General features: G+C 42.5%; 1 protein-coding gene across 1 annotated transcript in view; it reads right to left on the bottom strand.

Moving 5' to 3' along the window:
- PRTG (protogenin) overlaps positions 1 to 25689 on the bottom strand; it is a 217007-nt gene that overhangs the window by 69209 nt on the left and 122109 nt on the right. The window contains exon 11 of the mRNA XM_069765951.1: positions 24124 to 24312. Within this exon, the coding sequence (XP_069622052.1) occupies positions 24124 to 24312 (189 nt within the window). The remainder of the gene's footprint in view (positions 1 to 24123; positions 24313 to 25689) is intronic.

The raw sequence follows: 25689 nt of genomic DNA, 5'->3' as shown, positions 1-25689 counted from the left end.
TTCCGCAGCATGTCACTTCTTTCTGCGGATTCCACAGCGGTTTTACAACTGCTCCAATAGAAAATCGCAGTTGTAAAACCGCAGTGAAATGCGCAGAAAAACCGCGGTAAATCTGCCATAAATCCGCAGCGGTTTAGCACTGCGGATTTATCAAATCCGCTGCGGAAAAATCCGCAGAGGACCAGAATACGTGTGCACATACCGAAACCCTAACCCTACCCCTAATCCTACCCCTAACCCTACCCCTAACCCTACCCCTAACCCTACCCCTAACCCTACCCCTAACCCTACCCCTAACCCTACCCCTAACCCTACCCCTAACCCTAACCCTAGTTCTAACTCCAACCTTAGTGAAAAAAAAAAAAAATTCTTTATTTTATTATTGTCCCTATCTATGGGGGACAAATGGGGGGGGTCATTTACTGTTTTTTTATTTTGACCACTGTGATAGATTATATCACAGTGATCAAAATTCACATTGGAACGAATCTGCCGGCCGGCAGATTCGGCGGGCGCACTGCGCATGCGCCCGCCATTTTGGAACATGGCGGCGCTCGGGGAAGAAGACGGACGGGACCCCGCCAGGATCGGTAAGTATAAGGGGGGGAGATCAGGGCACAGGGGGGGGAGATCAGGGCACGGGGGGGCGTCGGAGCACGGGGGGGGGGAGGGATCGGAGCATGGGGGAGAGTGATCGGTGTGCGGGCGGGTGGATCGGTGTGCAGGGGGGGTGGATCGGTGTGCAGGGGGGGTGGATCGGTGTGCAGGGGGGGTGGTTCGGAGCACGGGGGGGGATCGGAGTACGGGGGGGTGTGATTGGAGCACGGGGGGAGCGGGCAGGAGGACGGGGGAGCGGAGCACAGGACGGAGGGGAGCGGGCCACAGATCGGGGGGCTGGGGGGGCGATCGGTGGGGTGGGGTGGGGGCACATTAGTATTTCCAGCCATGGCCGATGATATTGCAGCATCGGCCATGGCTGGATTGTAATATATCACCATTTTTTTAGGTGAAATATTACAAATCGCTCTGATTGGCAGTTTCACATTCAACAGCCAATCAGAGCGATCGTAGCCACGAGGGGGTGAAGCCACCCCCCCTGGGCTAAACTACCACTCCCCCTGTCCCTGCAGATCGGGTGAAATGGGAGTTAACCCTTTCACCCGGCCTGCAGGGACGCGATCTTTCTGTGACACAGCATATGCGTCACAGGTCGGATTGGCACCGACTTTCATGACGCATACGCTGTGTCACAGGTCGGGAAGGGGTTAAAATTTGACCAGCGATTTCTCATTTTTACAACGAAATTTACAAAACCATTTTTTTAGGGACCACCTCACATTTGAAGTCAGTTTGAGGGGTCTATATGGCTGAAAATACCCAAAAACGACACCATTCTAAAAACTGCACCCCTCAAGGTACTCAAAACCACATTCAAGAAGTTTATTAACCCTTCAGGTGCTTCACAGCAGCAGAAGCAACATGGAAGGAAAAAATGAACATTTAACTTTTTAGGCACAAAAATTATCTTTTAGCAACAATTTTTTTATTTTCCCAATGGTAAAAGGAGAAACTGAACCACGAAAGTTGTTGTCCAATTTGTCCTGAGTACGCTGATACCTCATATGTGGGGGTAAACCACTGTTTGGGCGCACGGCAGGGCTTGGAAGGGAAGGAGCGCCATTTGACTTTTTGAATCAAAAATTGGCTCCACTCTTTAGCGGACACCATGTCACGTTTGGAGAGCCCCCGTGTGCCTAAAAATTGGAGCTCCCCCACAAGTGACCCCATTTTGGAAACTAGACACCCCAAGGAACTTGTATAGATGCATAGTGAGCACTTTGAACCCCCAGGTGCTTCACAAATTGATCCGTAAAAATGAAAAAGTACTTTTTTTCCACAAAAAAATTCTTTTCGCCTCAATTTTTTCATTTTCACATGGGCAACAGGATAAAATGGATCCTAAAATTTGTTGGGCAATTTCTCCTGAGTACACCAATACCTCACATGTGGGGGTAAACCACTGTTTGGGCACATGGTAAGGCTGGGAAGGGAAGGAGCGCCATTTGACTTTTTGAATGAAAAATTATCTCCATCGTTAGCGGACACCATGTCGCGTTTGGAGAGCCCCTGTGTGCCTAAACATTGGAGCTCCCCCACAAGTGACCCCATTTTGGAAACTAGACCCCCCAAGGAACTTATCTAGATGCATATTGAGCACTTTAAACCCCCAGGTGCTTCACAGAAGTTTATAACGCAGAGCCATGAAAATAAAAAATAATTTTTGTTTCCTCAAAAATGATTTTTTAGCCTGGAATTTCCTATTTTGCCAAGGGTAATAGGAGAAATTGGACCCCAAATGTTGTTGTCCAGTTTGTCCTGAGTACGCTGATACCCCATATGTGGGGGTAAACCACTGTTTGGGCGCACGGCAGGGCTCGGAAGGGAAGGCACGCCATTTGGCTTTTTAAATGGAAAATTAGCTCCAATCATTAGCGGACACCATGTCACGTTTGGAGAGCCCCTGTGTGCCTAAACATTGGAGATCCCCCAGAAATGACCCCATTTTGGAAACTAGACCCCCAAAGGAACTAATCTAGATTTGTGGTGAGGACTTTGAACCCCCAAGTGCTTCACAGAAGTTTATAACGCAGAGCCATGAAAATAAAAAAAAAAATTATTTTCTCAAAAATGATCTTTTAGCCTGAAATTTTTTATTTTCCCAAGGGTAACAGGAGAAATTTGACCCCAAAAGTTGTTGTCCAGTTTCTCCTGAGTATGCTGATACCCCATATGTGGGGGTAAACCACTGTTTGGGCACATGCCGGGGCTCGGAAGTGAAGTAGTGACGCTTTGAAATGCAGACTTTGATGGAATGCTCTGTGGGCGTCACGTTGCGTTTGCAGAGCCCCTGATGTGGCTTAACAGTAGAAACCCCCCACAAGTGACCCCATTTTGGAAACTAGACCCCGAAAGGAACTTATCTAGATGTGTGGTGAGCACTTTGAACCCCCAAGTGCTTCACAGAAGTTTATAATGCAGAGCCGTGAAAATAATAAATACCTTTTCTTTCCTCAAAAATAATTATTTAGCCCAGAATTTTTTAATTTTCCCAAGGGTAACAGGAGAAATTTGACCCCAATATTTGTTGTCCAGTTTCTCCTGAGTACGGTGATACCCCATATGTGGGGGTAAACTACTGTTTGGGCACATGCCGGGGCTCTGAATTGAAGTAGTGACGTTTTGAAATGCAGACTTTGATGGAATGCTCTGTGGGCGTCACGTTGCGTTTGCAGAGCCCCTAATGTGGCTTAACAGTAGAAACCCCCCACAAGTGACCCCATTTTGGAAACTAGACCCCGAAAGGAACTTATCTAGATGTGTGGTGAGCACTTTGAACCTCCAAGTGCTTCACAGAAGTTTATAATGCAGAGCCGTGAAAATAATAAATACGTTTTCTTTCCTCAAAAATAATTATTTAGCCCAGAATTTTTTAATTTTCCCAAGGGTAACAGGAGAAATTTGACCCCAATATTTGTTGTCAAGTTTCTCCTGAGTACGGTGATACCCCATACGTGGGGGTAAACTACTGTTTGGGCACATGCCGGGGCTCGGAATTGAAGTAGTGACGTTTTGAAATGCAGACTTTGATGGAATGCTCTGCGGGCGTCACGTTGCGTTTGCAGAGCCCCTGGTGTGCCTAAACAGTAGAAACCCCCCACAAGTGACCCCATTTTAGAAACTAGACCGCCCAAGGAACTTATCTAGATATGTGGTGAGCACTTTGAACCCCCAAGTGCTTCACAGACGTTTACAACGCAGAGCCGTGAAAATAAAAAATCATTTTTCTTTCCTCAAAAATGATGTTTTAGCAAGCAATTTTTTATTTTCACAAGGGTAACAGGATAAATTGGACCCCAGTAATTGTTGCGCAGTTTGTCCTGAGTATGCTGGTACCCCATATGTGGGGGTAAACCACTGTTTGGGCACACATCGGGGCTCGGAATTGAGGGAGCACCATTTGACTTTTTGAATACGAGATTGGCTGGAATCAATGGTGGCGCCATGTTGCGTTTGGAGACCCCTGATGTGCCTAAACAGTGGAAACCCCTCAATTCTACCTCCAACACTAACCCCCCCCCACACCCCTAACCCTAATCCCAACTGTAGCCATAACCCTAATCGCAACCCTAACCACAACCCTAATTCCAACCCTAACCCTAAGGCTATGTGCCCACGTTGCGGATTCGTGTGAGATTTTTCAGCATCATTTTTGAAAAATCCGCGGGTAAAAGGCACTGCGTTTTACCTGCAGATTTATCGCGGATTTCCAATGTTTTTTGTGCGGATTTCACCTGCGGATTCCTATTGAGGAACAGGTGTAAAACGCTGCGGAATCCGCGCAAAGAATTGACATGCTACGGAAAATACAACGCAGCGTTTCCGCGCGGTATTTTCCGCACCATGGGCACAGCGGATTTGGTTTTCCATAGGTTTACATGGTACTGTAAACCTGATGGAACACTGCTGCGAATCCGCAGCGGCCAATCTGCTGCGGATCCGCAGCCAAATCCGCACCGTGTGCACATAGCCTAATTCTAAAGGTATGTGCACACGCTGCGGAAAACGCTGCGGATCCGCAGCAGTTTCCCATGAGTTTACAGTTCAATGTAAACCTACGGGAAACAAAAATAGCTGTGCCCATGCTGCGGAAAAACTGCACGGAAACGCAGCGGTTTACATTCCGCAGCATGTCACTTCTTTGTGCGGATTCCGCAGCGGTTTTACAACTGCTCCAATAGAAAATCGCAGTTGTAAAACCGCAGTGAAATGCGCAGAAAAAAACGCGGTAAATCCGCCATAAATCTGCAGCGGTTTAGCACTGCGGATTTATCAAATTCGCAGCGGAAAAATCCGCAGAGGAACAGAATACGTGTGCACATACCGAAACCCTAACCCTAGCCCTAACCCTAACCCTAGCCCTAACCCTAACATTAGTGGAAAAAAATTCTTTATTTTTTTATTGTCCCTACCTATGGGGATGACAAAGGGAGTGGGGTCATTTATTATTTTTTTATTTTGATCACTGAGATATAATCTATCTCAGTGATCAAAATGCACTTTGGAACTAATCTGCCGGCCGGCAGATTCGGCGGGCGCACTGCGCATGCGCCCGCCATTTTGGAAGATGGCGGCGCCCAGGGAGAAGACGGACGGACCCCGGCAGGATCGGTAAGTATGATGGGGTTGGGGGGGTGGGAACACGGGGGGGGGGGGGGATCGGAGCATGGGGGGGTGGATCAGAGCGCGGGAGGGGTGGAAAGGAGCACGGGGGGGTGGAACGGAGCACGGGGGGGTGGAACGGAGCACGGGGGGCTGGAACGGAGCACGGGGGGTGGAACGGAGCACGGGGGGGTGGATCGGAGTGCATGGGGGGTGATTGGAGCACGGGGGGAGCAGACAAGAGCACGGGGGGAGCGGAGCACAGGACGGAAGGGAGCCGGAGCAGTGTACCGGACAGATCGGGGGGCTGGGGGGGGCGATCGGTGGGGTGGGGGCACATTAGTGTTTCCAGCCATGGCCGATGATATTGCAGCATCGGCCATGGCTGGATTGTAATATTTCACCAGTTATAATAGGTGAAATATTACAAATCGCTCTGATTGGCTGTTGAAAGTGAAACTGCCAATCAGAGCGATCGTAGCCACGGGGGGGTGAAGCCACCCCCCCTGGGCTAAACTACCACTCCCCCTGTCCCTACAGATCGGGTGAAATGGGAGTTAACCCTTTCACCCGATCTGCAGGGACGCGATCTTTCCATGACGCCACATAGGCGTCATGGGTCGGATTGGCACCGACTTTCATGACGCCTACGTGGCGTCATGGGTCGGGAAGGGGTTAATGTTGAGGATTATGGCTTACAGCCAATGAAAACCAAAAGGTCATTATATTAGTAAATTAGAATAATTAACAAAAAACACCTGCAAAGGATTCCTAAGCATTTACAAAGGTCCCTAAAAGTCTGTTTCAGTATGTTCCACAATCATGGGGAAGACTGCTGACTTGCCAGATGTCCAAAGGCAGTCATTGACACACTCCATTAGGAGGGTAAGCCTCAAAAGGTCATTGCTAAAGAAACTGGCTGCTCAGTGTGCTGTATCCAAACATATTAATGGAAAGTTGAGTGGAACGAAAAAGTGTGGTAGAAAAAAAGTGCATATGCAACCAGGAAAACAAAGTATTTTTAAGAAAAAGCCATTAAATATTTAGGGGAGATTCATAAGGAGTGTACTGCTGCTGAAGACATTGCTTCAAGAGTCACCACACACAGATGTATCCAGGACATGGGCTACAAGTGCCATTTATGACCTATTGACAACGCCTGAAGTGTCTTACCTGGGCTAAGGAGAAAAAGAATTGGACTGTTGCTCAGTGGTCCCAGGTGTTGTTTTAAGATGAAAGTACATTCTGTATTTCATTTGGAAATCAAGGTCCCAGAGTCTGGAGGAAGAGTGGAGAGGTACACAATCCAAGCTGCATGAGGTCTAGTGTGAAGTTTCCACAATCAGTGATGGTTTGGGGAGACATGTCATCTGCTGGTGTAGGTCCACTGTGTTTTATCAAGACCAAAGTCATCGTAGGCGTCTACCAGGAAATGTTAGAGCACTTTATGCTTCCCTCTGACGACAAGCTTTTTGGAGATGGAAATTTAATTTTCCAGCAGGACTTGGCACCTGTCCACACTGCCAAAAGTACCAATACCTGGTTTAAAAACAATAACATCACTGTGCTTGAATGGCCGGCAAACTCACCTGACCTTAATCCCATAGACAATCTATGAGGTATTATCAAGAGGAAGATGAGACACCAGACCCAACAATGCTGACAAGCTGAAGCGGCTAGCAAAGCAACCTGGGCTTCCGTAACTTCTCAGCAGTGCCACAGGCTGATCGCCTTCGTGCCACGCCGCATTGATGCAGTAATTGATGCAAAAGGAGCCAAGTGAATTTACTGAACACACATTTCAGTAGGCCAACTTTCGGTTTTTAAAATCCTTTTTCAAGCTGATGTTATAAAGTATTCTAATGTACTGAGATAATGATTTTGGGGTTTTCATTGGCTGTAAGCCATAATCATCAACATTAACAGAAATAAACACTTGAAATAAATCACTGTTTGTAATAACTATATAATATACGAGTTTCACTTTTTGCATTGAAGAACTGAAATTAATTAACTTTTTGATAATATTCTAATTCAGTGAGAAGCCCTTGCATATACACACTCCCAAACCTACTCAGTACTGTGTAAAAGTAGTTTTAGACAGGTGTGGAAAAATGCTGCAAAGTAATAATGCTTTAAAAAATAGAAGTGTTAATCATTTATTTACTGTATTCTCACCCATCCCTTGTAGATTGTGAGCCTTCGCGGGCAGGGTCCTCACTCCTCCTGTACCAGTTATGACTTCTATTGTTTAAAATTATTGTACTTGTTTTTATTATGTATACCCCTCCTCACATGTAAAGCGCCATGGAATAAATGGCGCTATAACAATAAATAATAATAATAATAATATCTATCACCAAAATTTACAAAGTGAATGAACAAAAGAGAAATCTAATTCACATCAATATTCGGTGTGACCACCATTTGCCTTTAAAACAGAATCAATTCTTAGGGTATGTGCATACGATCAATAATCTCTGCGGGTTTGAAGCAGCATCAAACCCACAGCAGCCAGATGTTACAGCATGGTGGATGGGATTTTAAGAAATCCCATGTCCACTATGTGTCCACATATGCCAGCGGATCTCCAGCGGAGACTGACATGCGGCGCGTTTCTCCAGAACGAGGCATGTCAATTTCTCTTGCAGAGATGCTAGAAATTTCACAATAGAATGTGTTGAACGCGGTGAATCCGCACGGCTCAATGAACACATGCGGATTCACCTGAGTTCAACAGACGGCAACACTTTGGACGCAGCAAACATGCGTTGCATCCAAAGCACTGCGGGTTCCGGATCGTGTGCACATAGCCTATTAGGTACAGTTGCACAGACAGTCAGGTGTATGAGTAACCAATTATAATAAACAATTGATAATGCTCATCATTTTTACATGTAGGTTGAAACAGTCATTAACTGTAGCAGAAACAGCTGTGAACGAGGCTTAGGGTAGGTGTTCACATGATTAATTACTCCATATCTGAAAAAAAAAAAAATCTGATTATACTGATCAGTCCATGATCAGAGTGTCATCACTTTTCTCAGATGTGGAGAATTAAAAAAAAACAAACAAAAAACAACACACCAAAAAAAAAAAAAACCCAAACACTTCTTCACCTTCTCCACTCTGTCAGCCTGTGAAAATCAGACCACATTCAGATGTCATCCAAGTGTAATCTGATTTTTTTCACGGACCCACAGACTTCTATTTCCAATTTTGATCCGAAACTTGGATCAAAATTGAACAGGTCTCCCCCACAGATAGCCTTTGTAAAGGTACCTTCACACTAAACGATATCGCTAGCGATCCGTGACGTTGCAGCGTCCTGGCTAGCGATATCGTTCAGTTTGACACGCAGCAGCGATCAGAATCCTGCTGTGATGTCGTTGGTCGGGGCTAGAAGGCCAGAACTTTATTTGGTCGCTGGCTCTCCCGCTGACATCGCTGAATCGGCATGTGTGACGCCGATTCAGCGATGTCTTCGCTGGTAACCAGGGTAAACATTGGGTTACTAAGCGCAGGGCCGCGCTTAGTAACCCGATGTTTACCCTGGTTACCATCCTAAAAGTAAAAAAAACAAACGCTTCATACTTACCTTCCGCTGTCTGTCCTCCGGCGCTCTGCTTTCCTGCACGCACTGTGAGCACAGCGGCCGGAAAGCAGAGCGGTGACGCGGTGAGGTGGTATATCTATAATAAAATTTGTTATATTAAGCTGATCCCACTGTGTGCATAGTCTGTGTCTCTTTTTGTTTCCAAAGCAGAGGACGCATATTCACTTTCAGCAACATGGAAATCAATTCGTGTCAGTATCAGGAAAACTGCTAATACCCAAGTCTGCTAAAAACTGAAAAATGTAGGTCTGTTTGCAAATCAATATCCTCCTCTGTCAGGTCAACTCAAAGGGGCATAAGAAGGTTAGGAATATTGATTAAGTGGGATCCTTACACTAAACCCCTGGTCCATATGCCTTATTAGTGCAAACGGCATCATAGAGGCTAAAATAAAGAGCCGCAGTTCTCCAGCAGCATCTCTAAGTCTGGCGAACCCAAGCAGTCAACATATTACATAGACAACCATTCATCTGAATAACTGTCATGTAACACTTAATTATCCCAAAAGCTGCCACTGTAGGGGAAATCAACGACAATATTTCACAGGTACAGTAAAAGCAGATTTAACGGGATACATTCGGGTTATGGCTTTCTACATTTAACTGAAATTGTGGCACCTGGTGATAAATATGGTGTCAATGTGTTACCTTAGCAAATAGGATAACCAAGATTAATTGCTACACCAAGTCCACTTGAATATATACAACAGGAGAAAACTAATTACATTTCATTGAGAGATGAAGCAAAAGGGGATAATGATGGCTTAATATTCCAGCCACCGCTAGGTAAGAAGCTCCATATTTTGCAAGCAACATCATGACCTTGCATTAATTCAAGTAAGCCTAGAGGTTTACTCAATTTTTTTTTATTAAGAGTGTTTGTCATGTTTTGTCACGTGTAACCTAGTGATCAATAGAAGCCCAGATCTGTTGCCTGTAGAGATGCCTACAAAACCTGATTACTATCTAAGCCAGTAAATTATTGGAAAGTCAACATGCTGTAATTTAAAATTTGACGTAGCCACCGAGCCTTCATTACTGAAATCTAATACTTCTATACACACATCTATCTATAGTTCAATACAGATCTCTGTTTATACATCCATGATACGGGTGTTATATATTTACATGATGTTAATTAAAGCTGAGGATCATTTCAGGTTTGGCAATATGAGAATTTCCAGATAAATCACCAGAAAAAAAAAAAAAATACTGCAGGGAAATTAAATGGACACCATGGACTGTTGGAGTGCTAAGTATAAATCAGGCCTCTAACACTGAACAAATATAATCTGCAAAGTAAAATTGGTAACGACATAATCCTATGAATTGGTGTTTGCAAAATTTCATTTTTTTTTCTTTCACAAATCATATGCATAGTGTTTTCCAAAATGCTTACTATTTAAAATTGACTATGTAAACTACTGTCTATGTAATTTTACTTGAATTTGATCTGCATTTTTGGCCCATTTTTCTTTGTAGGTGCTGCTTGTTTTGTCCATATGCAACATTTACTACTTACTGCAGGTGGAAACATAAAAATAATAATAATAATAATAATAATAATAATAATAATAATAATAATAATAATAATAATAATAAACATAAGTATTGCTTCATATGTAGTGTCGGCTTTGGTTATTCCTTACCATATATTGCTGGTTGAGGTTGTGATTCACTAATGGTGTTGCACTTGGATCACTATTTTTGTGTATTTTTTTACCTATTCAGCTTTGAAGCAATATAGTACTGTAGTATATTGTACTTTTCTCTTCATAATGATGACATATAGATAAATAATATCATGTTGGATAGCTCAACTCTATTAAAACCAAGACGCCTTTGTTTGGTTAACTAGATATCTGAGGGTACAATTCTGTCATTAGTACTTTTAAAGGCCACAACTTGCAGACATGTGTCACCATGTTATGTGCTTTATTCTTCACCAACAGTAAAAATGTAAAGTAGAATATATCCAGCCAACAACATCTCAATGATAAGACCTCCCAACAAATAACTTCTTGGGGGATCTTAAAGACATGTCAAGTCAGCAATGCTATCTTCCCATTGCATCTCCTTTATCAATCTAAGAGTTCTGCTTTCTTAGCAACGGAGACCTTCTCTTTAAAGATCAGGAGGTCACAGCCAGCTGATAAAAGACACAGTTATCAGTAGGTCATTTAACATCTGTGGTTTGCGGCTACACCACTTTTAGTTCTTCATTCCTGACTCGTTAGTAAATCATCTGATATAATGCAAAGATTTTGTGAAAAATCTCTACAATTCTATAAAAAGGTAAAATGTTGCACTTCCGCAGTGCCACAGCACAAGACATCCAACCATGAATAAAAATACCCCACGGACCAGAGATTGTGAGACATCCCACCATGGCCTTCATGTATTTAAAGTGGTCTGTAGATGTGTTCTTCTCTGAACACAAGCTATTTTTTCAGCTCGCCATCACCCACATACCTTTTACTGGATGGCACAAGATTGTATTGAATTAGTATTATGACAAATTATATAACTAAACGCCAAACAAAGATAAATTGATTCTATGGCCACATATTAAATACCACTCCTTTGGCCACTAACCAAGTTGATAGGTGCTGAGAAGATCACCTCCATTAAATCTTTACACCTGGTCGCTGGAACAATACAAGCTGAGCAATTGGTGGTGCTGGGTTTGAGACCCATTCCGATGGTGATAGCTTATCGCACTGAGAACAAAGGGATCAGAAGTAGTGACGAGCAAAAATGCTCATCTCTCAAGTTTGGCTAGGGTGTCTGGGTATGCCCAGGGTATCGCGGGTGCTCGAGTGACATCTTTGAGTCCTTGTACCTGCATGTTTTGCGGCTTTTAGCTACAAAACATTCGGAGATTGCTTGAGTTTGTCAGGCAATTCCCCCATGTTTTGTAGCTGTCCAACAGCCCCAAAGCATAAGGCTGCATACACTTGAACATGTCACTCGAGAACCCGCGATACTCGGTGCATACCTGAGCACCCTGGGCAAACTCGAGTGACTAAAACTGAACATATGGGATCAGTTTCTTCCCCTGACACCATCTGTTGGGAGAGTTGGGTGTCAGGAGCCCCCCATATACAGCCTGTTGGCAGATATTGACGGGCGGGTTTGGCCAATGTTAGTCTAATGTATATGGGGCATTTAGGCAATAAACACAACCTGCTCTCAGTTAATCAGAACAAAAGCACCCATATGTAAATGGAAGTTGATATATTTGCCGCCTCCAGTAAAAAATGCAGTTCAGGAGCCTTGTTAATCCTGGCCTAATATTGGTTTGCTACTCAGAGGCGTGATATTTTGTTCTGATTGGCATAATATAAGTGTTTTTATTTTCTTGGCTGCTGAGATATTTGCCCTTTTTTATGGTTTGAGTTTCTTTTCAAATGCAAAACTAAGGTGGGAGGCCAACAAGACAATGGCATTCATTTAGTTAACCAGTAACTTGGTAGCTAATGTTTAAGCCACAAAGTGCCACAGGGGACTTACCAGTAACTGCAATATTGCAAATATAGTCTAAGTGACAACTTTGTATAACTTGCTATGCATATCAAAAGAAGATTTGGTATATTCCATCATGCATGGCCAACGCAACACTGACTGTTAGTAAAAAAAAAATAAAATAAAAATAAAACATAGTTATATTTCACAGATTTGGTAAATATACATAGAAGTCTTTTCACAGATTGTAAGTCAGTGACATCTGAAAAAGGCCTTAAGGCTTCACTTTTTCTAAAGCAGAGATCTGCTATTATCAAGGATCACTGAGTTTTAGCTTTTAAATTCCAGATGTCTACATTTAAATCACAATCTTTTGGAAGTGCTTTGTCTTTTAGCTCCTTCCCTTTTAATACAGTAAGTGTTGTACAAAGGTATAGAAGCCATCCATATACATAGTATATTATAGCCAATACAACAAGCACTCAATGAGAACTTAGATTTGATTGTAAAGGCATATTATAGCAATATATTTTAAATTGTGCTACCTGCATATGCCCTAAATAATCTCTCTTCAGAAGTGATCTTGTATTTCCCAGAATGGAGTGCCACAGGCTGAAATCTCTACTGAAGTTAATGAAAGTTTCTCAGCATATTGGATTACTGCCCTCTGCGTTAGATGCAAATTAAACTTCAGCATAATTATCAACTATTGGCAATCTGAAGGAAAAACTTATTAATAATTGTCAATGGTATTGATATAAACCTATCTATAAATAAAGAGTAACAGAGAGAGTGAGTAACAGAGAAACAGAGAGAGAGAGTGTGTGTGTAACAGAGAGAGTGTGTAACAGAGTGCAACAAAGAGAGAGTGCAACAAAGAGAGAGTGCAACAAAGAGACAGTGTAACAGAGTGTGTAACAGAGAGAGTGTAACAGAGAGAGTGTAACAGAGTGTAACAGAGAGAGTGTAACAGAGAGAGTGTAACAGAGAGAGTGCAACAGAGAGAGTGCAACAGAGAGAGTGCAACAGAGAGAGTGCAACAGAGAGAGAGTGCAACAGAGAGTGCAACAGAGAGAGTGCAATAGAGTGCTACAGAGAGAGTGCAACAGAGAGTGCAACAGAGAGTGTAGGAGAGAGTGTAACAGAGAGTGTAAGAGAGTGTAACAGAGAGTGTAACAGAGAGAGTAACAGAGAGAGTAACAGAGAGAGTAACAGAGAGAGTAACAGAGAGAGTAACAGAGAGAGTAACAGAGAGAGTAACAGAGAGAGAGTAACAGAGAGAGAGAGTAACAGAGAGAGAGTAACAGAGAGAGAGTAACAGAGAGAGAGAGTAACAGAGAGAGAGTAACAGAGAGAGAGAGTAACAGAGAGCGTAACAGAGAGAGTAACAGAGAGAGTGTAACAGAGAGAGAGTGTAACTGAGTGTGAGAGAGTTGGAGTGTAACAGAGTGTAACAGAGAAAGAGAGTGCTTTGGCAATGCTAACATGTACTTAGTCCTGCCAATAAAGCTCATTTGAATTGAATTTGAATTGAGAGTAACAGAGTAAGAGTAACAGAGTAGCAGAGAGAGTAGCAGAGAGAGTAGCAGAGAGTAGCAGAGAGAGTAACAGAGAGAGAGTGTAACAGACAGAGAGTAACAGACAGAGAGTAACAGACAGAGAGAGTGTAACAGAGTGTAATAGAGATAGAGTGTAATAGAGAGAGAGTGAACATGTGCTCTGTCGTGCATAATTTTTGGAAGTGTATGCCTTCCCGATGCGGACACTCAGACATAGTAGGCTCGTCTGAATGGTCCTCTGCTCATGGAAATATCATTATAACATGTAAAAACACCTAATGTGTATAATTCTTCACAAAACTGTTAATACCTGTGGGGCTGGCGTTCCAGCGCGATTCCCATTGTTCTCTCTCCAGCAGGAACGCAGACTCACTCACCACACCGGCCCTCACTTCCTCATGATGCTGTGAACATCTGGCAGATATCCAAGCACTGTGCTTAGGGCACACTGGCTCCCGTTCTCTTAAGAGACAGAGCGCACGGTCCTAAAATGTCCACAGCCAATAGCTGGGAGACACTTATTATGTAAGGCACCTCCACCTGTTGGGAGGTGCCTGAGCAACGGTGTTCTGTCAGTATGTGTGCACGCTTGCTAGTTGTCAGATCCTGGTCTTTATATACCTGCCAGTTCCTGTCAGTAACTACCAGCACCCACCGTGCCTTCCTGTATACCAACCGTGCCTGCCAGAACCCGCCGTTCCTTCCTGTATACCAGACGTGCCTGCCAGCACCTGCCGTGCCGTCTTGTATACCAGCCATGCCTGCCAGTACCCGCCGTTCCTTCCTGTATATCAGTCGTGCCTGCCAGCACCCACCATGCCATCCTGTATCCCAGCTGTGTCTTCCTGTATACCAGTCATGCCTGTCAGCACCTGCTGTGCCTTAAGGTACCGTCACACATAACGATATCGTTGCTTTTTGTGACGTAGCAACGATATCGTTAAGGAAATCGTTATGTGTGACAGCGACCAACGATCAGGCCCCTGCTGGGAGATTGTTGGTCGCTGAAGAAAGTGCAGAACTTTATTTCGTCGCTGGATCTCCCGTGGACATCGCTGGATCGGCGTGTGCGACACAGATCCAGCGATGTCTTCACTGGTAACCAGGGTAAACAACGGGTTACTAAGCACAGGGCCGCGCTTAGTAACCCGATGTTTACCCTGGTTACCAGCGTAAACGTAAAAAAAAAAAAACAGTACATACTTACCTACCGCTGTCTGTCCCCAGCGCTCTGCTTCTCTGCACTCCTCCTGCACTGGCTGTGAGCACAGCGGCCGGAAAGCAGAGCGGTGACGTCACCGCTCTGCTTTCCGGCCGCTGTGCTCACAGTCCGTGCAGAGGAGTGCAGAAAAGCACAGCGCCGGGGACAGACAGCGGTAGGTAAGTATGTACTGGTTTTTTTTTACGTTTACGCTGGTAACCAGGGTAAACATCGGGTTACTAAGCGCGGCCCTGCGCTTAGTAACCCGATGTTTACCCTGGTTACCCAGGGACTTCGGGATCGTTGGTCGCTGGAGAGCTCTGTGTGACAGCTCTCCAGCGACCAAACAGCGACGCTGCAGTGATCGGCATAGTTGTCGGTATCGCTGCAGCGTCGCTAAGTGTGACGGTACCCTTACTGTAATACCAGCCGTGCCCACCCATTTCATCTTCCTTCCCCTACTGTGTGTCAGAGGTCTGTCCTGGAGTAGCACCTGGCGTGCATCTAGAGCCAAGTCTAACCATACCATCAGGGACTCTAGCAAAGAGTCAGATATTCACTACCACGTGTGTTAAAAACCATCTAAATGTGAATGATTTCTGGAAAGCAAAAAGTCAGATATGCATTAACACATCTTTATTTGTGTAGGTGAGTATATTTACGTATGTGTTGTGTGTGGGTGAGTGTGTGTGGGTGAGTGTGTATGGATGAGTGTGTATGGATGAGTGTGTATGGATGAGTGTGTATGGATGAGTGTGTATGGATGAGTGTGTATGGATGAGTGTGTATGGATGAGTGTGTATGGATGAGTGTGTATGGATGAGTGTGTATGGATGAGTGTGTATGGATGAGTGTGTATGGATGAGCGTGTGTGGATGAGCGTGTGTGAGTATGTGTGAGTGAGTGTGAATATGTATATGCATGAGTATATGTATCTGCAGCGGGTGAAATAAGTATTGAAAACGTTAATAATTTTCTAAGTAACTAGGTTTCTAAAGGTGCTATTGACATGTAATTCTCATCAGATGTTGGTAAAAATCCATCCATTCCACACATGAAAATAAATTAAACCATATATGTCCATAAATTAAGTTGTGTAATAATCAGAAATGACTCAGGGAAAAAGTATTGAATACAAGATGAGATGCAAAAAGCCATGGAAAGTTATGAAACCAGCTAAAGTCTATCAGTCATTAAAAAACAATCTTGCCACTCAGGGAAAAATTATCAGCTAGTTCAACTGATAGCATGTAAAAAAGGTGTCTCTTCAACAAGGGGCCACACAAGAAACATCTAATGATGAGTAAACCCAGTGGAGCCGTCTCAAAAATGTTGCAACCTTATTGGTGCACAACATACGGAGGCCATTTCCAGTGAGCACTGTTGGGGCCTTAATCCGGAAGTGGAAAGGCCACCTTTTTCTTCATAAACTGGCAACGACCAGGTGCTTCTCGCAAGATTTCAGACAGAGGAGTGAAAATAATTATCAGAAGAGTTGTCCAAGAGCCAAGGACCACCTGTGGAGAGCTACATGTAAATATGGAATCAGCATTTACAATTGTTTCAAAGAAAACTATATGCAATACACTCAATCTCCATAGCCTGAATGCATGCTCACCACAAAAGACTCCAATGCTGAAGAAAAACAATGTTCAAGAGCGTTTAAAGCTTGCTTAACATTTAGACAAGCCTGTGAAACACTAGGAGAATATTGTCTGGTCAGATGAGACCAAAATTGAACTCTTTAGATGTCATAATACACACCATGTTTGAAAGTCAAAAGGCACTGCAAATCACCCCCAAAACACCATAACAAAAGTGAAGTTTGGAGGTGGGAACATCATGGTGTGGGGCTATTTTTCATCATACGGCACCTGCAAACTTCATATAACTGAAGGAATGATTAACTGACAAATGTATTGAGACATTCTTGATAAAAATCTGCTGCCATCTACCAGGATGATGAAGATGAAAGGCGGGTGGACATTTCAGCAAAACAAAGATCCCAAACACCCATACAAGAATACTCTCAATTGGTTTTGGAGAAAGAAATAAATAAGCTAGAATGACACAGCCAATCACATGACCTGAATCCAGCATGTATGGAAGGAACTAAAGCTCAGAGTTCATAGACAGAGCCCACAAAACACTCAGGATTTCAAGAGTATTTGTGTGGAAGAATGGGCCAAAATCACACATGAGCAATGCATGTGACTAGTTTCTCCATACAGGAGGTGTCTGAAGGGGTCATCATCACCAACTAAGGCTTTTGTAAGAAGTATGAATTACATTTCAGTAAGTGTGTTCAATACTTTTTTCCTATGTAATTTCTCATTATTACACATAACTTAATTGATGGACATCTATGGTTTGATTTCTTTGCCTGTGTGCATTGGATGGGTTGTGCCCATATCTGTTGGGAATTTCATGTCAATAGTACCTTTAGAAATATATTTACTTAGAAAATTGGTTACGTGTTCAATACTGATTTCACCCAGTGCGTGTGTGCGTTTCAAAACAAGAAACAATTCCAACTTAACCCAAGACTTTTTTCAACTTCCCCACAGGAGCACAGAGTGCATTTGCAACCAGATGATTTTTGCTGCTCGATGGAAAGGAGCCCTATGAGAATATGCTGCAGGTCTTACGCTAGCTTGTGGAGACCAACGGTTGGTATTTGGCATTATAACGTTTGCATTGCAGTACATTTGTGGACATATAGGAGACTGTACGTTTCGACATTCCATGTGTTAGCTCTTTGGAAAGGCATTAGTGGCGTTTGTAAAAGCATCTATGGTTTAGAAGTAAAGCGTATACTTAGTGCTTTGAGGTAAACCAGATTTGGAGGACATAAGAGTCTTCTGTGTGCCACTCTCCAAGATTATCATCTGCAAAGAAGGGAGACTGAATGCTCCCAGCCAGGAAGCAAAGCGCACTTTTTCTTTACTGCCTCCCCATCACCTTTCACCTACTGGCCTCTTCAATCCCAGGAGATTTTACCCTTCTTTTAACAAAAATGTCATTAAACTATGTGCTAAATATCTGTTCCTGCCCTGAAGGAATAAGGGAGGAGGGGGCTTGACAGACCCCTCTATAATCACAAAAGAGCATCGCAGAAGCACAGCCCCGCAAACAACAGTCATAACTCAACTAAACATTCAAGGCCAAAAGGGATTAAACGCAGAATATTCTTGTGGAGAAGTCTAATGATTAACAATGACTTCCATAGGTATAAAAGGAGAACTGTGCAATAGGCGCGCTGCTTTTACTGACACAACCTGTAGAACCAGGTTAGCAAATAAATTGTCAGGATATTACAATGCATTACTTATCACAATGATCTACCACCAATCAGCTAACTTTAGTAGTCAAATCATAAGATCATAAAAAATGCTGCCTCCACGAGGCACAAATAGCCGGCGTAAATTCTCAGGCTAAATAATGCAGAATGCTACAAACATACTACAAGAGAAGGCTTTTTCACCTAATCCTACTAAAGTAGCACTTAAGGTACAATGCATTTTAATAGGCAACCCTAATGTTTCATTATTAAAGTAGTCTCTTTATTCTAGGGTCAACCCGCGTTCTTTCCTCTCCTTCCTCTAAATACTACACCACGACCTCGGAGTCCAAACTCTCACCTGACACTAAGGAGTCTGCATAAATTCTCCAACAACAAAAGCTATCTTGAACCTCGTGAACATAGCCACATAATTCATTTTCTTCTAAACCATTTAATGAAATCCGGACAACTCGATCTTCAAAGTGCTTGCCACAAAGAAACCCATTAAAACACTGACACATTCAAATTGAAATGAAAGAATGAAAAACACAACTTCCGGAATCTGTAATAAAGGTTTCTGGTACGTCAAGTGGAGACTTCACATCACACTTCTAGCAAGGAACTAGGGCTTATGTTGTCATGGGTCATTGCCAACACAATACATCTGCTTTATATTCTCAGGCATTTTGATTGCATACTGGTATGTTTATAGGAATCAAGACTTTGCCTATATATTGGCAAAATAAATGTAATGGTACATAGTTAAAAGATATGGAACATTTAAAGGGGTTGTCTCGTGAAAACAAGTTATCCCCTTCCCATAACACAAGTTATAAATGACTGATTAGCGGGGGACCGACCATTAGGTCCTGCATCGATAAGCAGAATGGGGCACCTTTATCTCCATTAAAATGGAGCAACAGTGATCATGCTGGACCGCTGCACTCTGCTTGTTGCAGAATCCTATTAGAAAATGAGTGGAGCAGTGGTTGGGAGACAGACCTGCCGCACCATTTTCTGACTGGGATAAAAATTCTTGGACCTTCTGATTAATGTGGGACTGAACGATGCGACACCCTCCAATTATCAAGTGATCACTCTTGCAGATAGGTCATAATGGGGTTGTCCAGTTAAAACTAGTTAAAGGGGTTGTCATCTACGAGGACAACCCCTTCTCACTCAGAATGTATACCACCATGAAAATAAAAACACCTATACTCACCTCCCGTGCCGGCGCTGTTTCAGTGGTGTCAGCACTCATGTTTCTGGGGCTCATGTGAAGTTGTTACGACACTGGAGCTCAACACTGGCATAACAGTCCCCACATTCGTTAAAGCAATCAAGAGGAAGTGAGAGACCAGCCGCAGCCCTCACTTTCTCCTGATTGCTTATATGTCCAAAGGCAAGGGACAGTGACGCCTGTGATGATGGGACATGGGGCTCACATGTCTATACTTCAAGTGAGCCTCCGAAATGTCAGTGCAGACAAGGCTGGACAGTGCCAACACAGGAGGGGTGTATAGTTGTTTTTATTTTCATGGGGGCAAACACTCAGAGTGAGAAAGGGTATTTAACAACCCCTTTAAGAACCGTCTGTCTGTCCATTGAAGTAAAATATTAAATACAGCACACTGAACACAAAGGGCCTATTCATCAAGCACTTTGACTGCAGATGTAAAACAGCTTTAAATGCATAAAACTTTTGATGCTTTCATGACAGTCTTGGCCAGCTCAACTAACTTTATGTGTGCTGGGCGGAAATAGTGTGGCAAAGCATGACCGATAAATTCATCATACATTTATGACATGCAGAGGAATAAATAATGCCAGAAATGGACTTCAGTCTTGTAGGCTGGAGTACATTTCTTGCAGTGACGTTCAGCAGCAGAAAGATGTGCCTTACTCCAGTCCACGGTTAATAAAGATTGGTGAGGTTGGCCACAGTGTTTTGCTTCAACAACATTATCTTACTTCTGGGTCACATACTGTAAGAGTTTTGGAGGAAAACAGTCATGGCCAAAAGTTTTGGCATCCTTGAAATTGTTCCAGGAAAGGAAATATTTCTCCCGGAAAATTAATGCAATTACACATGTTTTGTTATGCACATATGTATTTCCTTCATGTGTATTGGAACACAAAAACATTGTTGTGAAAGCGCTCATGCTGCAAGCGGTGACGTCAGTAAGGTTAAAGAACGTCTCAGGCCGGCTCACACAGCGCTTACCATGAGAACTGCTGCCTTTGACCTGTGGTAACCTTAATTACGTCACCACTTGTCACTGCAGACTTAAATTTCTCATGGTATTCTCATTGTTCCAGCTGGCATGCTGAACGCTCACATTACTGATTTCAATGCTCAACACACCATCCAGATGTGGAAGAGTTGGGGATCGCCGTGGGACCTCCTTATTATGGCATTACGGAAGACAGACGAGTATAATTTTGATTACTATGGGAATAAATGGCTAAAATAGGGTCAGAGTGTTTTTTTTTTTTAATTAAAGGACTTTTCTCAGTATCTATTATTTTTGACTACTACACCTCTTCTTTACTAACTCCTGGGCTTGATGTCAGAGGACATAAAACAGCTGACATCAACCCCAAAAATACTGCGAACAACCAGGGCAAGTGAAAAGACCGGAGGCTAATCTAATGGATGCTCCATTTCAGGGGCGGCTGAGTGCTATTAGTTTGTGAGGGGGCCATGGATATCCATGGCTCCTTCCCAACTTATTAATATCAGCCTGCAGCTGTCTTTTTAGCCTTTGCTGGCTATTAAAAATAGGGGGGGACCCCATGTCTTTTTGTCAGGTTCCCCATTTTTAAAAACCCGTAAAGGCTACACAGACCGCTGTGAGCTATTAGTAATATGCTGGGAAGATCCATTGATACTGGCCCCTTCCCAGAATAATAACACCAGCCCCCAGCTGCCTTCTTTCCCTCAGCCGGTTATAAAATATAAGGGCGATCCCACATCATTTTTTCCATTTATTTATTATCTAATAACATACAGTAAGCTACACACGCACCGCACTAATTATATATGTCAATTACATCTTTCTTTCTATTCTATTCGGATGGTTCGAGTTGGGAATTTACTGTATTTAGCTGATGAAATGTCGGGTTTCCTATGAGATGGGGGATCCCACACCATTTTTTTCAAATAAGTTTGAAAAAAAAAAAAAGATTGCTTTATCACATAGAAAACTAGCTTTAAATGACAGAATTACTTTATGTCAAAGCTGATGTTAACGCATTGCATACACATGTCATAAGGATGCTACTTGATAAAAATTGCATTGTACTCGCATGACACTCGTCCTACTTTTCAGGAACAACACAACAGCGATTTTATTTATGCAGATGCGCGCAAGCCCTTACAGACAGACATACAGCTCTGCTACATACACATTTACACACAGCTCTGCAACATACAGTCCTAAAGGACAGTCTACTCAATTAACTCAAGGACCTTTAAGGTCATGTAATTAGTTGCATGGCCTGAAAGGTTCTTGAGTTATTCCGGTGGAAGGTCCTTCAGCTGCTCAGCTCCTGAAGCCTCCATTCAGGTCCCAGGAAACTTCCTTTCCTGATCTGCCCCATTATCTCTGATCGGGGAGAATGACTCACTTTCTAACAGGAGCTTTTCTTGTTAAAAAGTGCTTCTTATAGTCTGAAAAATACGGTATATTGAGTCATGAAGCAGCAAATTGCTCTCTCTATCACCTGCTGTAAGAATGTAGAAATCAACATAATATTTTAACAGTGAAATCTAAACATTATGTTGAGGATTTAACACTTTGGAAACACGAAAAGGTAGAAGGTTGAAACCCGCAGTAGACTGTGGAAAAGCTGAACTGAGTAATCGCCTTCGCTAATTTTTTTTATGATTGTAATTTATCAAACTCCGTTTTGTGTAAATACGGCCATTTTCTTAATTCCTGTAATGTCCATTGACTGGCCCAGCAACAGCCCCATTAGTAGCAGAGATTAGTGATTTTCACCAGCTCAGCTTCATTACTGGGAGAAACCTCCTTCACATCTCTTATCTGCAGTTCTCAAAACACAGAAATAGCATGCCATGGACCAAATTAACATGTCAGATGAATGAAGACAGAAAGGAAATAGGTCAGGTTTATTAGTTTGGTCTTAAATTTAGATAGCTTACACCAAGATGAGACATATGTACAATAATTGAGCACAGACTCGGAACATCTTTCTAGTCTGCATTTATGCACTGCGTCCAGGGATCAATCTGAATCCATGAAAAAATGAGATTCAGATAGAACTCCCGCCAGTAGACTAACACCAAATAAAGTCTCAGAAGGTAGCGCCCATAATAGAGTACCTAGGTAGCAATCCAAAGTTTCCTATAAGAAATTGGTGCAGGAAACAAAGTTACTGATTAAAATCAAATTACTCTTAACCTATACAGGTCTATGACATAGGGATAAAATAACAGGTGTATGGAAACCAGGATAACAGAGCCTACAAGGACACATACCATCACCTGGTGATATATTTATGTACCTTGATATTTCTGTTTATCCATTTCCTGATGTTGAATTGTCTCCATGTCTACTAGTTTACCTTGATCCCCAGTCCAAGAAGCCTTCATTATCCTGGTTTCGCTACACCTGTTATTTTAACCTTGTGTCAGACATGTACCGGTATATATTTTATCAGCTATTTGATCTGTAAAGAGTAATTAGATTTTAATCAGTAATTGGTCTCCTGCAACAATGTTTGGGGCAAAACTTTGTAGAGCCTGATTCAATAAAGTGTGTAAGACAGAATTTTGGTGTAAAAAAAAACCAAATGAGACTTTTTACTAACTTAGCAAAGCCACATATCTAAGCACCTCATATGTGATGTATCTGTGTATCTAAGCCCATCATGTGTGAAAAAGTTTGCTCAATAGTGTATACAAGCCCATGATGGGCTTAAGATACACAATACATGCTTGATGCAGTTCATTGAGGGAGATATCTAAGCCTGTCACACATGATGCAGTCTGCTATGATCTGTATCTAAGCCCATCATGTGTAATGCAGCCTGCCGAGCAATGTAGCTAATGTTATCGTGCAACAAAGGCTGTGTATCTAATCCTTTTGTGTGTGCTACAGCGAACAGCAGCAACTAACAGAATCGGCGCTGCCAGCCATCCTCAGTGACACTGTCCTTATGTCAGTATCAATTTGCAGTCACCAACAAAATGTTTCTGTACTGTGATCCTAAACCTCATCATCATTTATCTTTTTGCAAACGCCCAGAAAGGGAGGAAAAAAAAAAAAAAAAAAGATTTCACACACGTGGGCAGATACAGCCCACTTTTACTGCAGTCGTAATGCAAACTAGTATTACACTAGTTCTTCATGGCAAATTTCAGCAGCTGCTCCCACTAGTGTTTAAAAATGTAAAAATAGTTTTTAATTATTCTTCATATTTTATAGTAGTAAAAAGAGATACAGCAATATGTGACATTTTTTCAACTGTTGAAAAAAACAAAAAAACAACAACAATTTTTGTATTAACACATGCATTTCGATCGAGGGGTTGACTTCAGGAGATTACCCCTTTAATGCAGTCCTGATATTTAGTCTGAAGCAAAATGTAAAAACAAATAGCTCATTTTAGATTATAGATACACATTCCTGTGGGATAATATTCATAAAAGGTAGATTCTCCATTAGAACCTATACCCAAGATTTTCTTTTCCTATTCAATGCGAGTGGTCTAAAATGTACACAGGAAGGTTTATCAGTAAAGTTGGCGCTTACCCAATCCACCAATGTTGTAATCAAAGTCTTTGACATCCAGAAGGATGGGCCCACTCTCCTGTTGTCCTTCCTCCTTGTAGTAAAGTTTGTAGCCTTGAATCGTTGCGGGGTCCTCGGGATCCTGTTGCCATCTCACAGCAATGGTTGTGCAGTTCAATGGATCCAAGCGTAATTCTGGGGATCTTGGTGCTGTAAAATAAAAGTCACACTTTTAGTATTAACATTTTACAATGTTCTCATGGTGGGAAGCATTAAATATGTCCGTTATATAAGAATGTAAAATTGACCTGGAAATATTCCTCAGTCGTCCTTGGGGGAATTCTTTCTGCCTTTATCAGCATTTTTCCTTACTCGCAGTAATGCTGCACAATGCCCTTGTTATCCCCGCTCACTACATAGTGAGTTGCTGTGTCCTCTGCAGCACATTGTGTTGTGTTCTTAGGATTAGTTTCCTGCCCATTCAGCAAACGATTTATGACACAAGATAAACCTTGTTGCTTGATTAAATATTATACAACGTGCTGCGGAATATGTTAGCGCTATATAAAAATATTATTATTATTGTATAAAAAATACTTCATGTACATGTTTTATGGTGTTATTCAGTAAGAAAAAAAAGTAGCTTACAGGACATGTACATTGTGGATTAAACAATTTACAAATAACTTCAATCATTATCTGTCATCAGACTAACTATTCTGCCCCGTGTAACATCACAGGTAAGGATGAGCGGACTCAGAAAATCTCTCTCCCCCACTCGGACTACCGAACTGGAAAAACAGACTTCCAGGAGAAGTAAGTGTTCTGAGCTCACCACTGTCCGATACAACTCCGAACTTTACAGTCCGGGTTCACTCATATCTACTCACAGTTAAAGGGGTATTCCCATCTCCAAGATCCTATCCCAACATGTAGTAGGTGTAATAATAATACATAATAATAATATTAGCAAATACCTCCAATTAGAAATGTAGTATAGTTTTTCTGACTCGCTATGTCTCTTTCCTCATGTGCAGGCATTGCAGAACCTTATGTATCCAAGGTTACAACCACTAGCAATTTGCTAACTGTCACTATATCAGTGGATGTAACCGTGGAGACCTAAGGTCCTGCAATGCCTGCATATGAGGAAAGACACAGCAAATCAAAAAACTATGCTACAATTCTAATTGGAGGTATTTGCTATTATTATTACGCATATTACATATTAGCATAGGATCTTTGAGATGGGAATACCCCTTAAATCATGTAATTTCAGTAACTGCCTATGCAGTGCGCAGCTGTTGAGAGGAGTTTTTCAGACTGGTGTACTTCGCATAAAGCAGCCATCAAGAAGACTGAGCTTTGTTATTACGTTTGATGGCTATGGAGAACACAGCAGCCAATGAACAACTCAACTCACATGCTGTGCTGTGTATAAGGAGCAACAGGCGGGAACTCACTACACCGCACCAAGAAGAATCTGCTCTTGAAAGCAACTATCATTTAATAATGGAGGCGGCCAGGAGAATTTGCCCCAATCTACACCACTAGTGTTGGGTAATAAGAGGGCAGAACTATCAAAAT

Source organism: Ranitomeya imitator, chromosome 4 (assembly GCF_032444005.1).
Source record: "Ranitomeya imitator isolate aRanImi1 chromosome 4, aRanImi1.pri, whole genome shotgun sequence".
Lineage (NCBI taxonomy): Eukaryota > Metazoa > Chordata > Amphibia > Anura > Dendrobatidae > Ranitomeya > Ranitomeya imitator.
This window is presented reverse-complemented; position numbering and strand designations above follow the sequence as displayed.